Source organism: Cygnus olor, chromosome 13 (genome assembly GCF_009769625.2).
Source record: "Cygnus olor isolate bCygOlo1 chromosome 13, bCygOlo1.pri.v2, whole genome shotgun sequence".
In the NCBI taxonomy this organism is placed as follows: domain Eukaryota; kingdom Metazoa; phylum Chordata; class Aves; order Anseriformes; family Anatidae; genus Cygnus; species Cygnus olor.
Window position 1 is genome coordinate 17279491 of NC_049181.1, and position 14123 is coordinate 17293613.

At 38.0% G+C, this 14123-nt stretch overlaps 1 protein-coding gene across 2 annotated transcripts in view; it reads right to left on the reverse strand.

The window, feature by feature from the left end:
• The window catches only part of ZDHHC15 (zinc finger DHHC-type palmitoyltransferase 15), a 28424-nt gene that overhangs the window by 13568 nt on the left and 733 nt on the right, over positions 1–14123 (reverse strand). Inside the window, exons 2-10 of one of the 2 annotated variants that reach the window (XM_040572090.1) lie at positions 11785–11811; positions 9297–9313; positions 7710–7830; positions 6775–6844; positions 6138–6170; positions 4945–5065; positions 3017–3149; positions 1724–1850; positions 168–277 (exon numbers count right to left, since the gene is read on the reverse strand). In XM_040572090.1, coding sequence (XP_040428024.1) covers positions 168–277; positions 1724–1850; positions 3017–3149; positions 4945–5065; positions 6138–6170; positions 6775–6844; positions 7710–7830; positions 9297–9313; positions 11785–11811 — 759 coding nt within the window. Of the gene's footprint in view, positions 1–167; positions 278–1723; positions 1851–3016; positions 3150–4944; positions 5066–6137; positions 6171–6774; positions 6845–7709; positions 7831–9296; positions 9392–11784; positions 11812–14123 lie in introns of both variants that reach the window. The other variant, XM_040572089.1, reaches the window with a different exon arrangement.

The window sequence follows — 14123 nt, forward strand, 5'->3', positions numbered from 1 at the left end:
CCTGATTTCAAAGTAGGGCTTATTTATAGTGTGTGTTCATTAATCAAGTCAGAGCTGCCTAGTGATTTAGCCAACGCACTTTTTTTTTTAATTTGATTAGCTCTCATAATTCAGGAATTAGTCACTGTAGCTCAAGACACAACTAATTTCCTTTAGGGCTACCTTACCATGAGGCTCTTCATCTATTCCATCATCTTCCCACTGCTCTTCATTTGCTAGGAGAGGATTCTGAGCTTCACACAAAGCTCTCATTGGGAAAAAATGTCCATCACCCTGGCTGCATACAAAAATATAAAAATGCTGTAAAGAAGTAGCGAGTGATTCTGAAGGATTATTATTTCTACACATGTTCTTTCTGCCTCTGCAAACAAAGTTTTCTTATGCCTGAATATCCAATGTTTACTTAATATGCTTTAAAGTTTTGAAAAATACTGTGTTTATTTTTTGTGGCAGCTGATACTAAATTTTACTAGTTTCAAACCTGAATTCCTTCAAGCTCTTTGGAGAATAAAATTAAAACCTATGTCCTGAATGAAGTAATTTCTAGCAGAATTTAAACGTGTAACTTGATCAAGATATTTGGACACAACAGAAAAAAAAAACAACTTACGGACAGCTAGAAGTGAGAGGGAACTAAGGAAAATATTTATGTAGAAAGAGCAATTTTACCTGTTTTTCTCTATACCATAGACTCTTCAGAGCAGAAATTATACTTAAGTGTTTGAATGATGCCCAATAGGAAATGGTCCCAATCTTAGTTAAATGTTACTGAAAGACAAGACCAACTTTCCTGTGACCTGAACCTGTAAATAACATGGGAAAAAAATACCCCATGCAAAAAATCTAAAACTGGAAAAGCTGTTTTTCCTTTACTCTACCAAACATAAATGTGTTTGTGTGTCTGGATATCAAACAAATTACTGAAATTCATGTAAAATAAACTAACAAGGTTAAAAACAGGATGTTACAGATTGGTCTGCCCCATATTTCAATTCTTAACATCCAGCAGCCTATACAGAGGAACTGTAAATTAGCTGAAGTACCTTTCTCTTCTGATAATTTATCCTTACCCAAGGAAAATAACCTGGGTGTTCTCCCTAGGATTACTACACGCCCTGTTAACGTGCCTCTGACTAGCATTCTGTGCTGCCTTTCATTAACAGAAAGACTTCCTGTGCTAATCTTTTCCCTTGGACTATTCTTAGAAGCAGAAAACAGATGGCACTTGGGATGCAACTGGGTCTTAGATCTTATACACCACTACTCGAAAAAGTTTCAAGTTGCTGTGCTATGAAGTTATTTTAAATTGTGTGCAATAACTAAAGGAATTTAATTGGAGTATACTTTACTGATGGTCGACTAAGTGCCAAAATGACACCTTCCCCTAAATTAAATAGCATAAATCGTTTCAGCCACAGAGTCTGAGGATGAAGAAATCAGCATTTTTGCAGTGAACACCCATCCACACGTTGCCAGGAGTCTAAAAAGAAAGTTCAAACACCCTGTGCAGTGTGTTTACCTGACAGAAAGCTTTCACTTCCAGACTTCTTGTGTACAGGATTAACACAGATGCTGCTTGCTGGTGCATTTACAGCGATGTACAATAGCAGGCAGCCAAGCCACACAGTAATAGACATAACACGTGAGGCAATACAAGAGATTTAGAAGTCAGTCCCTTTAGTTAATTCTATCAGCTTTTAGCACTGACTTGATTATTACTTACCTAGAGGCAATAGGCAGCAACCACAGCCTTTTTTCTTCTCCAAACACTTGTTGAAGATTCTTTACAAAGCCAAGATTGAATCCGTTTTTATCTGGGCCATTTTGAAACACTGGAGCTGAGAAAGCCTCTACATACAGATGCAATTTCAGTGAAAAAATGAAAATCAATGCCAAATACACAAACAGGACTGTGCATGTTGTAGCCATCTAAGGACAACATTGTTTGTCAGATTATTAGCTAGTATTACAAAGACACAAAGTGTGAAAATAATAGGTTTTTTATTTTGCAAGCCTGTAATGACTTTCAAACTGAAGGTAGGAATTTGGTCTTGGAAAATTAACTGCATGGAATAATCAAACTGAACTAAAATCAGTCCGTTTAATCTACAAAAGAGAGTTAGAAGATCTTTGCATGAAATTTGTTGAAATAAAGTGGGTAGAAATTTCTAAATCAAAAATCTGCAGAATTAAGTACGTCTGTCTTCAATGCATACTGCAGAAGTGGGACTGGAGACTTAAATTGCCTCATTCGTTAATGATATAATGAACAAACATATGCAGATAGGCCCTCTGTTATGGTGAGAAATAAAATTTAAAAAGAAAGAGAGGGGAGGAGAACCTCGAGTACACTAGAAACAATTTTATCTACCTTCTAAGCTGCTGCAGAGGTCTGATGTTTTGGGCTAGATGAGCTTCAGTGCCCCTTGAAATGAGTTTTAAAGTTAATAATTATACAAAATCTGAGTATTTGCTCAAACTCTTGACACTGTTTTGTTATAGAACTTTATCCAAAAATCTTTAAAAATTGAACAGCTTATCTGAGGAAAGAAAAAGAGATCACTCCATAAAATCATACTGCTTCAGATTTTAATTTCAATGGCTTAATTTTACAGTCCTAATTTCTTTGCCTTTGTCACTGAAGATGGACATTGCTTCTCCCAGCCTCACTAGCCTTAGGATGCACTCCAGCATATGAGCATAAACAACCATTATTCCTGAAAAGCTGCACCCATTTCACAGCAAATGTAGTTACACATATGCATAACATTTGTATAATTGGACTCTTAGACTTTAAAGCTCTAGTTTCCCTAACAAAGCTTTTGTCACCTCAGCTAATAAATGCAGCTCATTTGCAGCAAGAAACTTCTGCAGCACTGTGCCAAGACCTTAAATCCTCCTCCCCTCACAAGCCAGCAAGAACATACAGTAGAACACGAATGTATTTTTTCCCCTCTTTCCTGTTACAGCACTGCTTAATGGAGTGTCTCACCTAAGGAAGACACAAGAGCCTTACCTAAAGTAGATCTGTTTCTACTGACAAGCCAACAATGGTAGCCAAACAGAAACATAAGGCTTACAAAGAACATAACCGCCACAAAGAGAAGGAAAAGGACGTGAAATTTGGAACGTCCATTAGTCAGTTCTCCCTAGAAAGAGAAGAAACACAGAACAACTGATAAGAACAAATAAAAGCTGATAATTCTTTCTTCCTAGAGAAGAAAGATATCCTCTAGAATACTTATTCTGAGTTATCAAACTATTATACAAAAAGTTGCATCTTACTATAAAAAGCAAGAAAAGACAAAGAAGTGATCTGATTAATTTCCCCTCTCATAACCAAAGCTGAAGGAGTGGTATGCTACTAACTTTCTACATGTGACAGAGCCAGTAAAATCACACCGTCTTCCCACATGGGCACAAGACTGTCCTGTATCCACAGGGAAACAGGCAGGCACAAGCTCTTGAATTCCTCCTTGTAAGTATACATCTACAGATGGGCTGTGGGGACCCCAAAGCAAAAAAAAAATACCTCTAAGCATTTGTACACCATACATATGCAAGCAGAGAGTTAAAGTCTCTGTGCCTTTCTTAGCATAAAAAATAATTCCTGCCAGTGTCTCATGAATATCTCAGGAGGCATTTTATGTAGGTGATTAGACATTTAAAAAAAAAAAAAAAAAAAAGGAATTGATAAGTTAATGCACAGCAAAATTAAGTTACTTAAACCCTGTCATTTAGAGTTGACAGCAGAGGGGACATTAAAGAAGAAAGACCAGAGACATAAGGTCTCCCTTAGCTTACTGGAGTTGCCAGGTGGCATTGCTTGCACATAAATGATCATTGGTAACTGAATAAGAAGCATGATTTATTTCCATCAACTTTTAAATCAAGAAAGGAGTCATATGAGGATTAGAAATTGAACAAGTTTTTTTGACATTGTTCAGTAAATATGTACAGATCAGTGCTAGGCTGTTATGCTTTGATATCAGAACAGAGAAGGGAGCTGATACTCTTCAAAACATGAAGCTGCTGGAAACCATCAGTTAGAGTGAACAATATGGTGGCAACCCCAGGTTCTGCAGTCTACACCTTCCTTTACTTGCTCTATCCCTATGGGCAAGGGACCTAATCCTTAAGACCGGAATATAGACAAAGGTAAAAGAAATATGCCCAGGCAGTTCAGGAAACAACATAAAAGAAAAACACCCACCCACAATTAATGGTTTCCTGTAATAAGACAGAATTACGTAGGAGGCATTCTTGCAACCACTTTAAAGGCATCAAATGTTGACAGCTAAGAATTTCTACCTAGAAGACAACTATTTCCATAATCAGTAGAAGTTGGTTGTTGTTGGCTTTTTACACCCCCCATCCTCCCCCCCCCCCCCCCCCCAATAAGGTCTGACCAGCCAACAACAGCTATATTTTGATGTGGGATAATTAACCACATTTATGTCTAAGAGGCTAACCTAACTCAAGCTGTGTTTATCCCTGTGCAACACCTCTGACCCTGGTGATAGGGCTGATGATATACCCTAATGTATATTGAAAAAATCACCAGAACATTTTAGTAAACTGCAATCCTGGGCTCTCTTTCAGTGAAGTGTATCTTCTTTGGAATGACATTTGAGTTTTCTAAGCTAGTAAACTTGTGATAAATTCAAAAGAATCTGAGATACACATGTTCATATACATTTGTACAAGAAAGAACTTCTTTTCCAGAAGCTATCCCTACGATTTGAAATTCCCAAAGTCTATTTCCTCCTCACTGTGTGCAGTTCAGACATATTGGGAGTTACACTCAAATACGGGCTCAAAAAAAAAACACACCTTATGGAACAAACACAAACCCTCCACTGACTGAAAGGAAACAAGTACCTAGAGTGCCTAAATCCCACTAGCTCAGAAGATACAAAAAAGTAACCAGATTCCATGACTTACTGTCCAATACTTAATGAAATACTTGAAGACTGTTGCAGCAATATACAAGCAATACAACAAAGAATAGGCTAAGAAGAGTAGGAAGAACTTGTAGTTAGAGAATCCAATGCAGTTATTCACCCTAGAGAACAAAAGCAAAGTTAGAATCAGGATATGTGCAGCACACTTATAACACAGTAACTACTACGTTGTGGGGGAGGTTATTAACCCTCTTCATTATAGAATGAAATTTCATCAATAAACAGCTCCCCTTAGTGGTCTAAATGAAATATAACTGAAGTCTTTTTGCTTTTCACTTGAAGACTTGTTCTGCTAAGTACAAAAACACAGTTCGTGTTTTCGAGAGCTGTTTTAAAGTTGGTACCGCTGGTAAATTTGTTACAGAGGCAGATCCTAATTGCTCCTGTTTGTTTCTGGTCTGCAGAGGTAATCAGATTTAGGATTTCTGTTTTACTTCTATTCATTAGCACAGCTCAGAAACCAGATTCACCACTTGTTTGATTACATATAAAACAAATCAAACAAATTTGATTCTAATTCTCCATGCACAGGGCAACTCTAAAAAGAAACAAGGGAGTGCAGAAAAAAACATAGACATTTCTTTCATAACTCATGTTTGAAAATCCCCCTAAATTTAGGAATGCCACGGGTGTTCAGGTGGGGAAGTGTCTGTGTTGCTTTTGATTTCTGAGATCTTCCTTTTTAAAAAAGGAGAACTCCAAGAGAATTAGTGGCAGCAATTCTCAAAAAGAATAAAGCTTAATGTTTCCATGCACCATTCTACACAAAGTATCTTTGACCACACACAGGTGGCAGGCTTCATTTCACAAACAAATTGCATGCAAATATTACTATTGAAAGCAACCACCAACTGCATGCTCAAAGTACTACATAACCAAAATTAAGGGGTAAGTTGAAGTCCATTTACAATTTGAGTAATAGTCACAGTGAATTAGCAGATGGATTTTAAATTCCATCTATAAAACAGCTTTTTGCATGTAGTTAATAGAACAAACATGAATGACCTGTCTTTCAAAAATAAAAATGTTTCAGGCGATTTCAAAGTGTAATTATTTTATAAATCTCCCAATATGGTCTAAACTGAAAGAGGCATACAGACGCTATTCTATGGAATAAATACATCTAAACAGTCTCCTTTTTCAGAAAATTACAAACCAGTATCTAGGACATACCATGGACAGTGATGATCCATTTTTAGCACACATCTGCAAAAGGACAAAAAAGAAAAGTGGAAGACTTATATTTGGTACATAATTGGCAACTGCAGATCAGTAGCAGAAGCCCCCCCTTTTTTTGAGCAGATTTCCACGTGACACAAACTCAAGATGATACTCTCGTTGAATTTTTTTAAGGTAGGTATAATTTTAAGATAGAACATCTATTACTTTTTCAAGATCTGCCAATGTCTTTGGTATTCTGCAAGATAAAAAAAAAATGGTTCCTGCCCTAGAGCACTTAAAACTTTTGCAAAACACCACTTGTAAAGGCCTACTATATTAAAAAGTAGAAATTGCACTTTATTTAACCAGCTACAGACTATCAGTTAATCTTTCATCAGACAGCAAGCTTTCTATCAATTTAACACTCACAGATTGGTAGGTGTGGGAACTGCAAACACTTCAGGGCCACAAAGAGCAGAATGCAAACCTTCATGCTGTCACACATGTACATATGCTGTTGGCTGCAGCTGGAACAGAGGTACTTGCGTACCTTTACATCAAAGTATGCAAAAAGATATGTGAAGAACCGGCACATTCACATAACTTAGTGGGTACGTTCATTTCAGTGACAAACAATCCATTAACTTACATAGCACAAACAGAACAATGGTGACAGCGATCTGGTTTTATTAGCTGGCATCTATCACAGAATCGAATACCTGCAATTAAAGACACGTTAATAGCAAATAATAGAGGTGTTGGTCTTTTTTTTTTTTTTTTTTTTGCATATTCGTTAATATTCTGCTCATTTTCAAACTATCTATATTCTTTTCCTTTATCTTTGTAAAAGATGAGTGCATTTGCAGCTGAGATTTGCTGCCAGGTCATAATCAGATAAGGAGTGCTCACAGTTATTCTAGAGACTTGCAAATGCAGGGAACTCTCCTCACTATGAAGTATGCGATCAGCATAAAACCACTAAAACGGAACTGTACGCTTCCTTCTGGCTTCCACATTTACTCAAACTTTCAATACATTCCATGTTGATAATTGGCTATACAGCAGCTCCTTACTTCAGAATTCTTTGGCTTGTCTGACAGAAACGAACAGGCCAGAACTTCCAGTCTGAAAATGGATTTCCTTTACGCTTGGAAAGGAATGCAGTATGCATTTACTCACAGAACAATTCAGTGAACAGATTTTTGGATCTTGTGCCCTGCATCTCTAAGCTACACTCTTTTTAAAGTAAAAATCACTGCAGATTTTGGTATATTATTATTATTACTACTGCGACTATTAAACTCAGACAATGTAAGTATGCTGTTGAACTCTAAGTACAAAGGCTAACATATTGCTACTCAGAGCCAGAACTTGGTACTCCACTGAAGATGAACCAGGTGTTAAAGGCTTTTTTTTTGTTTTCCCAAACATAAAACCTGACAGAAAAGATATGAAAATTCTTAGTACAAAAGCTATGCAGTGTATGCAGTGGCATCAGGATGTACTATAATCTGGATTGCCAGCATATGCTACTTTAGCCTGCTTGATTAGATTTAGAGAAACAAAACTCTCTGCTTAGCTGACCTCCATTCCCCGTTCTTGTGTACACTGGCAACTTCCTGGCAATTTCGGCAAGAATCTGCCTCTGCACTTCTGGCCTTTCTTCATTTTCATAGCGTTCTTTGTCAGCATAGGACATATGGTACTAGAAGCAGAAGTCATGAGAGAACCAGTTACTCATGGGTAGAGGAGAGAATTTTTGAAATCTAGCCAAGTTTGGAAACATTTTTATCTCACACTCCTTCTAACAGGATTAATCTAACAGGAAAATGTATTGGTTAAGGAGATAAAGTGAGAGAGTAAGTGCTGGACAGGCAGAATACTACACAGTACATCAGGAAAAAAAGCAGAAGTGAAATTAAGATCACAAAGCAACATACTCTAATTGCTACTACTGTTGCTGCTTTAGACTTTTTCACAAACAGCATTAATAACAGTGATAATGACATTTCAAGCACTTTCCTTGTGAGCAAGAACCTGTCCCCCAGCTATATTTTTCTAACACTGGAATAAGTTATTTATAAACTCATATTCTTGTAATTTGGATTAGATTATGGCCACGAATATTTCAAGAGCCACACACCATCATCCTCTTCTATTGCTCTAAACACAGTGTTTTATTGGTATTTTATAAAGAGTAACACAAAATGCAAAATAATTCAATCTGACCACCACAAAAAAGTAAATATTTGGCAGAAAAACAACAGAAACAAATGTCTGCCTGTCTTGCGCTCTAAATCATACTCTTGCCCTAAAATAAGCTACCTATGTCAAAAAACAATACCATATCCTTAGCTAAAGTATAACTTCCGAAATAATGTGCTTTTGTCACCGTGCACCCGTTTCTCTTCACTGTAGTATACTCTTGTATTTATCTTTTATGATGCTGTTGACCAGGGAAGTAACAAGTACTGGTGTTACTGGAGCTAACCATCACCTAGCATATGCTATGCACATAGCCACAGTCCTCAGTGTCGCAGCCATGTAACATCAGAATTTCATCATGTTTAAAAGTAAAATGATTCTTCTATTCCTCACTGTCACAAGAACAAGCCTGACAAATGGGACGAGCTTAACTGCTATAAAGAAGCCTACTCCAACTAGCAAAGGGTTACAGGCAGTGCTGAGCCTTGGAGGCACACAGAATGTTCCCACCACAACAATCCAGCTGTGGAGATCAAGAAACCCCACTGCCATTAAAAATGCACCCGTTTCTACTTGTGCTGTGACATCTTCAAGGAAGACAGAAAAATAAAGCCATAGTTCCTTACTCACAGGACTCCAGTATGGCTAGGTTAAGCAAGGTTCTCAGGATTTCACTTCCAACTTGTTAAAAGTTTAGAGATCAAAGCCGTTATAAGTATGTAAGTTAATAATCATAAATCCTATTATTCTCAACATTAAAAATCCTACCTGTTCCTGGAACACCTAAAAAGTGTAGCTTTATACTTAACACCATGTCTGATTTAAATCATGCTCTTTGGGGAGTCAAAGGATTCCCAGAACAGTAAACTACTCAGTTTTTATGGATAACTCTAGGTTATCTTTTTTGAGTTTTCATTAGTATCCCTGCTTCACTCTACAATTAATGCAAAGTGTTTGGATTCTTACCTTTTTGCCTGGCTGCACTGGGAGAGTAAAAATAGACTTCCAATACGTCCACACAAAGAGCACAAAGAGAACATGGAATATTATAAGATAGGCCACTAAAAAAAAAACAAAAAAACAAAAAACAAAAACAAGAGCAGAACAATAATTTCTTAAGGAAAAGTTTCATTTACAATGGGCACAATTCCAATCTTTCAAAACAATGACAAAAAAAAAGAGGAAAAAAGGAAAGTTTATATTTCAACCAGTATTACAGCACAGCTAAACCTTAGGGCCAAGAGGTCAGTAGAACTTGAGGGCCCTGTGGCTGCAGTGAGGGGATACCTATCTCACAAACCTCCCCATCTCCACCCAGCCCACTTGTATGGGTAGAGAAGCACACAGCTATGAGAGATGTCAACCCACAGGGCAGGCGACAACACTGCCACTGGGCATGGCAGGATTCCTGCCTCTTTTCCACGTCCTGGGCACGGGCAAAGCAGAACTGGCTGGTGCTGAGCAGCATGAAGGCTAAATACTGCGATACCCCAGCATCTCCAAGCTTTGGGTTCCGTTGCTACTGAATGCACTTATAGTACCATGTTATCCTTGTACTGCTCATCCATGCAATGAATTTTTCACCACTTACTATATTTGAAAGAAATAGCATGCTCCAGCAGAGCTTTACATTACCAGAGAAGTCAAATGTCTCATTCAACATCTTTTGGCCTGCCACAGTTGGTACGATAAGATAAAACAGGAAAACACCCCTCAAAATAAGGAAAACAGGTCTTGTGATTACTAAGAAAGAATTGTAATCCACTGGAAACAACATGGCCACATGAAATCCGGCATGCCTCAGAGTAACCTTATTTCAATATACAAAGCCTTTGGGCATGCGCAAGCCATATCGTGGTTCAGAAAGTCACATTCAGAAAGGACAATTATCCTTCAGCTACACGAACTATTTATTTCTTTAATAGTGAAGACTCAGTAAGACATCTCAAACAGTTTTATTTAAACACACTATGTAATTACAGTAATATCTTCATTTTCCGTGTTTCTTTTAAACTTCAAATTCAACAAACTAAGATTAAAGTAACTACTACTAGTGGAAAGAGAAATCTAAAATCCAAACAATTCCTAACTTTACAGATTAACTGCGTGAAAATGCTTTGAGAGTTTCTGAAGAGATGGCACACCTCACAAAGTACACCTCACAGGAATGTGATGGGCTGTGGGACTGATCACGTGAATCAATGATAATTCATTACTGTGCTCTTAAGTTTGAGATGTAATCCCCATGCTACGTGTAGATGGAGCGCAATCATTTTTAAATCAGTATTTAAGGGGAAAAATCTTTCAACTGTTTAATTTAATTGATAAAGCAAAACAGCATATATTACAGGAAGCTGACCTAGAGATGCATTAAAATATTTGGCAACTAGTAACTTTTTTTTGCTAAACAATCATTAACATCACACTCTCTGTAGTTCTTCTATAAGAGTTTCAAGTACTAGGACAGCCCTCAAGTGGAAGGAGAATTTACTTAATGCAGGAATCCAGAGGATCCTTCAAGTGTTAGCTGGCACTGTTCTCCACGGAACAGTTTGCCATCCAAAAATGGCAACACCTTCTGCTACGCTTCATAATCATGCCAAAGGAAATGGAGGTAAGAGGCCATAGGTATAAGCCAAACGCCTAATGCCAAAGATAGCAGATGAATACTAAAATGGCCACTAACTCCTTACCCTTAAAACATACCGTGGCCTCCAATGATGCAGCACTGGAAAAGGTCTCAACAAGCGATCTTGCTGCTCTGCCCGAGGTGTTCGGTGACCACCCGGCACTGCCTCAGGGCTTTCAGAGCAATGCCGGTCGCAGCACGACCACATGCACCTGAGAAACGCTGAGGTCGAGCAATAATGGCACAGAAACTTTTGCTCCAACTCCTCTGTGGCAGTAACTCAGTTACTATGTTCCTACTGATGTATGGTTATCGGCTAACTGAAACCAGCAACATTTGTTTTTGCAAAAGCCTCCCTATACAAAGCATAAGAAATAGCTTTCACTGGAAGATTAAATAAAACAAGGAAAAAAAAAGGCAAGCCACAGAACAGAATTGATCTTTTTTGTTTAGCTTGTAAAAGCAGCTCTGGAAACCTAAAATAGAAAGGAAGAAGAGATGTGTGGGCATATAGGGACAGATGTGTACAGTTTTATTTATTTTTTTATATTTTTTTTGAAGGAGATCATGGCCTTTTCATGTTGTTGTTCATATACTGCAACTAAACCGGGGTATTTCCCAATATATCCAAAAGTTACAGCATTTCTAACAACGCATGATGTATATACATCCTGATGATGTGTAATTACAGGAGGGAAACACTGCAAGAATATGTAAGTTGAAAAAAAAAAATTACCGGACTGTATTTTTGGTATTTTAATTAAAACATTCATGAATCTTTTTACACAAGCACTTAACATCACATTATAAATTAAACGTACATACCTTTTTCCACAGGGTTGCTGAGAGTCACTGAAAAAGAAAAAAAAACATATGCTTACAGAGCAAATAGTATTCCCAGTAAGGTTTGTGCCAAATGACATTTCTAACTACAAATACTTGGGTTTATTTTTTTCAAAAAAAAGTTCAAATTCAACACAGCGGACTAAAAAATCCTACAGTTTAGCATTCAAAGTATCCATAACAATTGTTTACTCACAAATGACATCCACAAGATGTTCAATCACTGCTACTTATGCTGTATTTTCCCTTGTTATAAAACACACGTATATTTGTATATTAAAAGTATCACAAACAAAGAAACAAATCCACTGGTGACAGTCCTATTGCCCTGATACTGCCAAGATTATCTAGCAACTGCCCAAGTAGCATCTGTATGGGTGTACTTATAAGCCTGCTTTCCACTGATCTCTCAGTGGTCTTGATCCTCCACAGTAAGCCATGCCCTAATTCATTTCTCCATCAGCATAAATAAAAATTAGCTATTGTCTTGGCTTTGCTTTGTCAGACAAAGGATACGTGGTAACAACACAACGGTTTTCACAGCTCCTACTCGAAGAGTTTTTATAACCCCTCCTTGCCTGACTATAATCCTAACAGTCCCTACTAACAAAGCTACCTTGAGCAAGCAGCAACGCCTGCACTGCTCTGCGTCTACTCATCCTGACTACTTTTAAAGTCAGTGAAAGTCATCATCCAAGTTTAACAGAAAAGATAAGGACAGTGGCCACAGCTCACCTCCCAGAGTCACAGTGATCTTAGAGAAACAAGATTGTATTGTTAAATGACTCGAAGATTTTCACCTACCTGTGATGACCCTTTTTTTTTTTTTTTTTTTTTTTTTACACCGATGGGAAATAAATGATTGAGATCGCAGCTTTTCATTTCTAGCCTGCAGCCAGCACCTGCAGAGGCTCTACCCCTCAAGACTCACTCTGTCATCCTACTTGAAAACAAATAACCTTGGAAAAGGTAAATCAGAGTACGAACTAATAGATGTCCTCAAAACCATGCTAATAAACAACTTTGATCTGCAATCTTCGTGATATAAAAATGTAAATGAAAAGAGACTAAATATTTGTTGTGCCTCTGTGTACTCAATTACAGATGAGCAAGACCGTCAGGAAACTTTCACTTTTTCCTTTCATTTGTTGCAAATCAACCTACAAAGAGCACATCAGCTTTTCACAAATACTGCTCTATTCCCTCCCGAAGTTCATACCATACTTGCTGCAGAGCTCTCCTAATTTTACGTGAGAAAAGAGCAAACTCCGAAGCAAAGATTACACAGAAGTTTTATCCCAGGACACGAGGTCATTGTGCCCACTGTGGCAGCAACCACCAAGCAACCACGAAGCCACAGCCTGCTCTGGAGTGTCAGCTGTTGGCTGTACCAGTCACCGAGTGTTTAAATCCCAGCACCATGAGGCATCTCAGGACATCACCTCGCACTGTTTTCAACCCTCAGCAGTATGCGCTACTAAAGATGAAGATCAGGAATTAAAACAGAGTGTCTACAATTTGCATGCCTGCAACAGCTAAAATGGCAATACACAATGGGAATCTGAAGGAAAAAAGAAAAGCCACCAGAGAAACCCTTATAAAATTTCCTTATGTTGGGAATTTGGGCAGGAGGGAACGTCCTGAGCACTGATTTTCAGGTAACTGCATGTGCCAATAGTTAAGGTTCAAATCCTATAACTCAATTTACTCATTTTGACTTTTGTATAGATAACCTCTTCCACATGCAAATAAAATACCTGAGAGAGAAGGGTGAGGCAAAAAAAGCAGACAGTTGTGGGTAAAGGAGTGATTTTAAGCTGTGAGCCTAGGCAATGAGCTGGGCTCCTGCCAGTCTAAGGCGTATTTTCAGAATAACACAATCCCAATCCAAATCCCACTTAATTCAGCAGTCTTGTCTAATGGCTGCACTGAGACTTGGAATTAAGCAGTGTTAAATATTACTGTAATTACACAGTGTTTCAGGAGTATACCCTAATTTTTTTTTTTGTCACGTGGTTTAGTCAATGGTTGTAGAGCTACTGGATATTGCCATGTGTTTTGGAGAAATTGCTCCATGTGAATTCCCAAAAGAAAACGCCCCCAGTTTTAGAGACGAAGTAAAATGTCATGGAGTACTTGGAGTTCTTAGCTGCAAATTAAACCAGATCAAAGCTTTTCTTTTTTGTCCCCATGGAGAAGAAACAATAGCTCTTACTGCACCACCACCCCTGTGGTCACCTCCTTTCAGTTTGCTGTGCCATGCTAGAAGGCGACACAGAGACAGCCCAAGGTGCCCTTCTGAGAGCCTCTGTCCCACTACC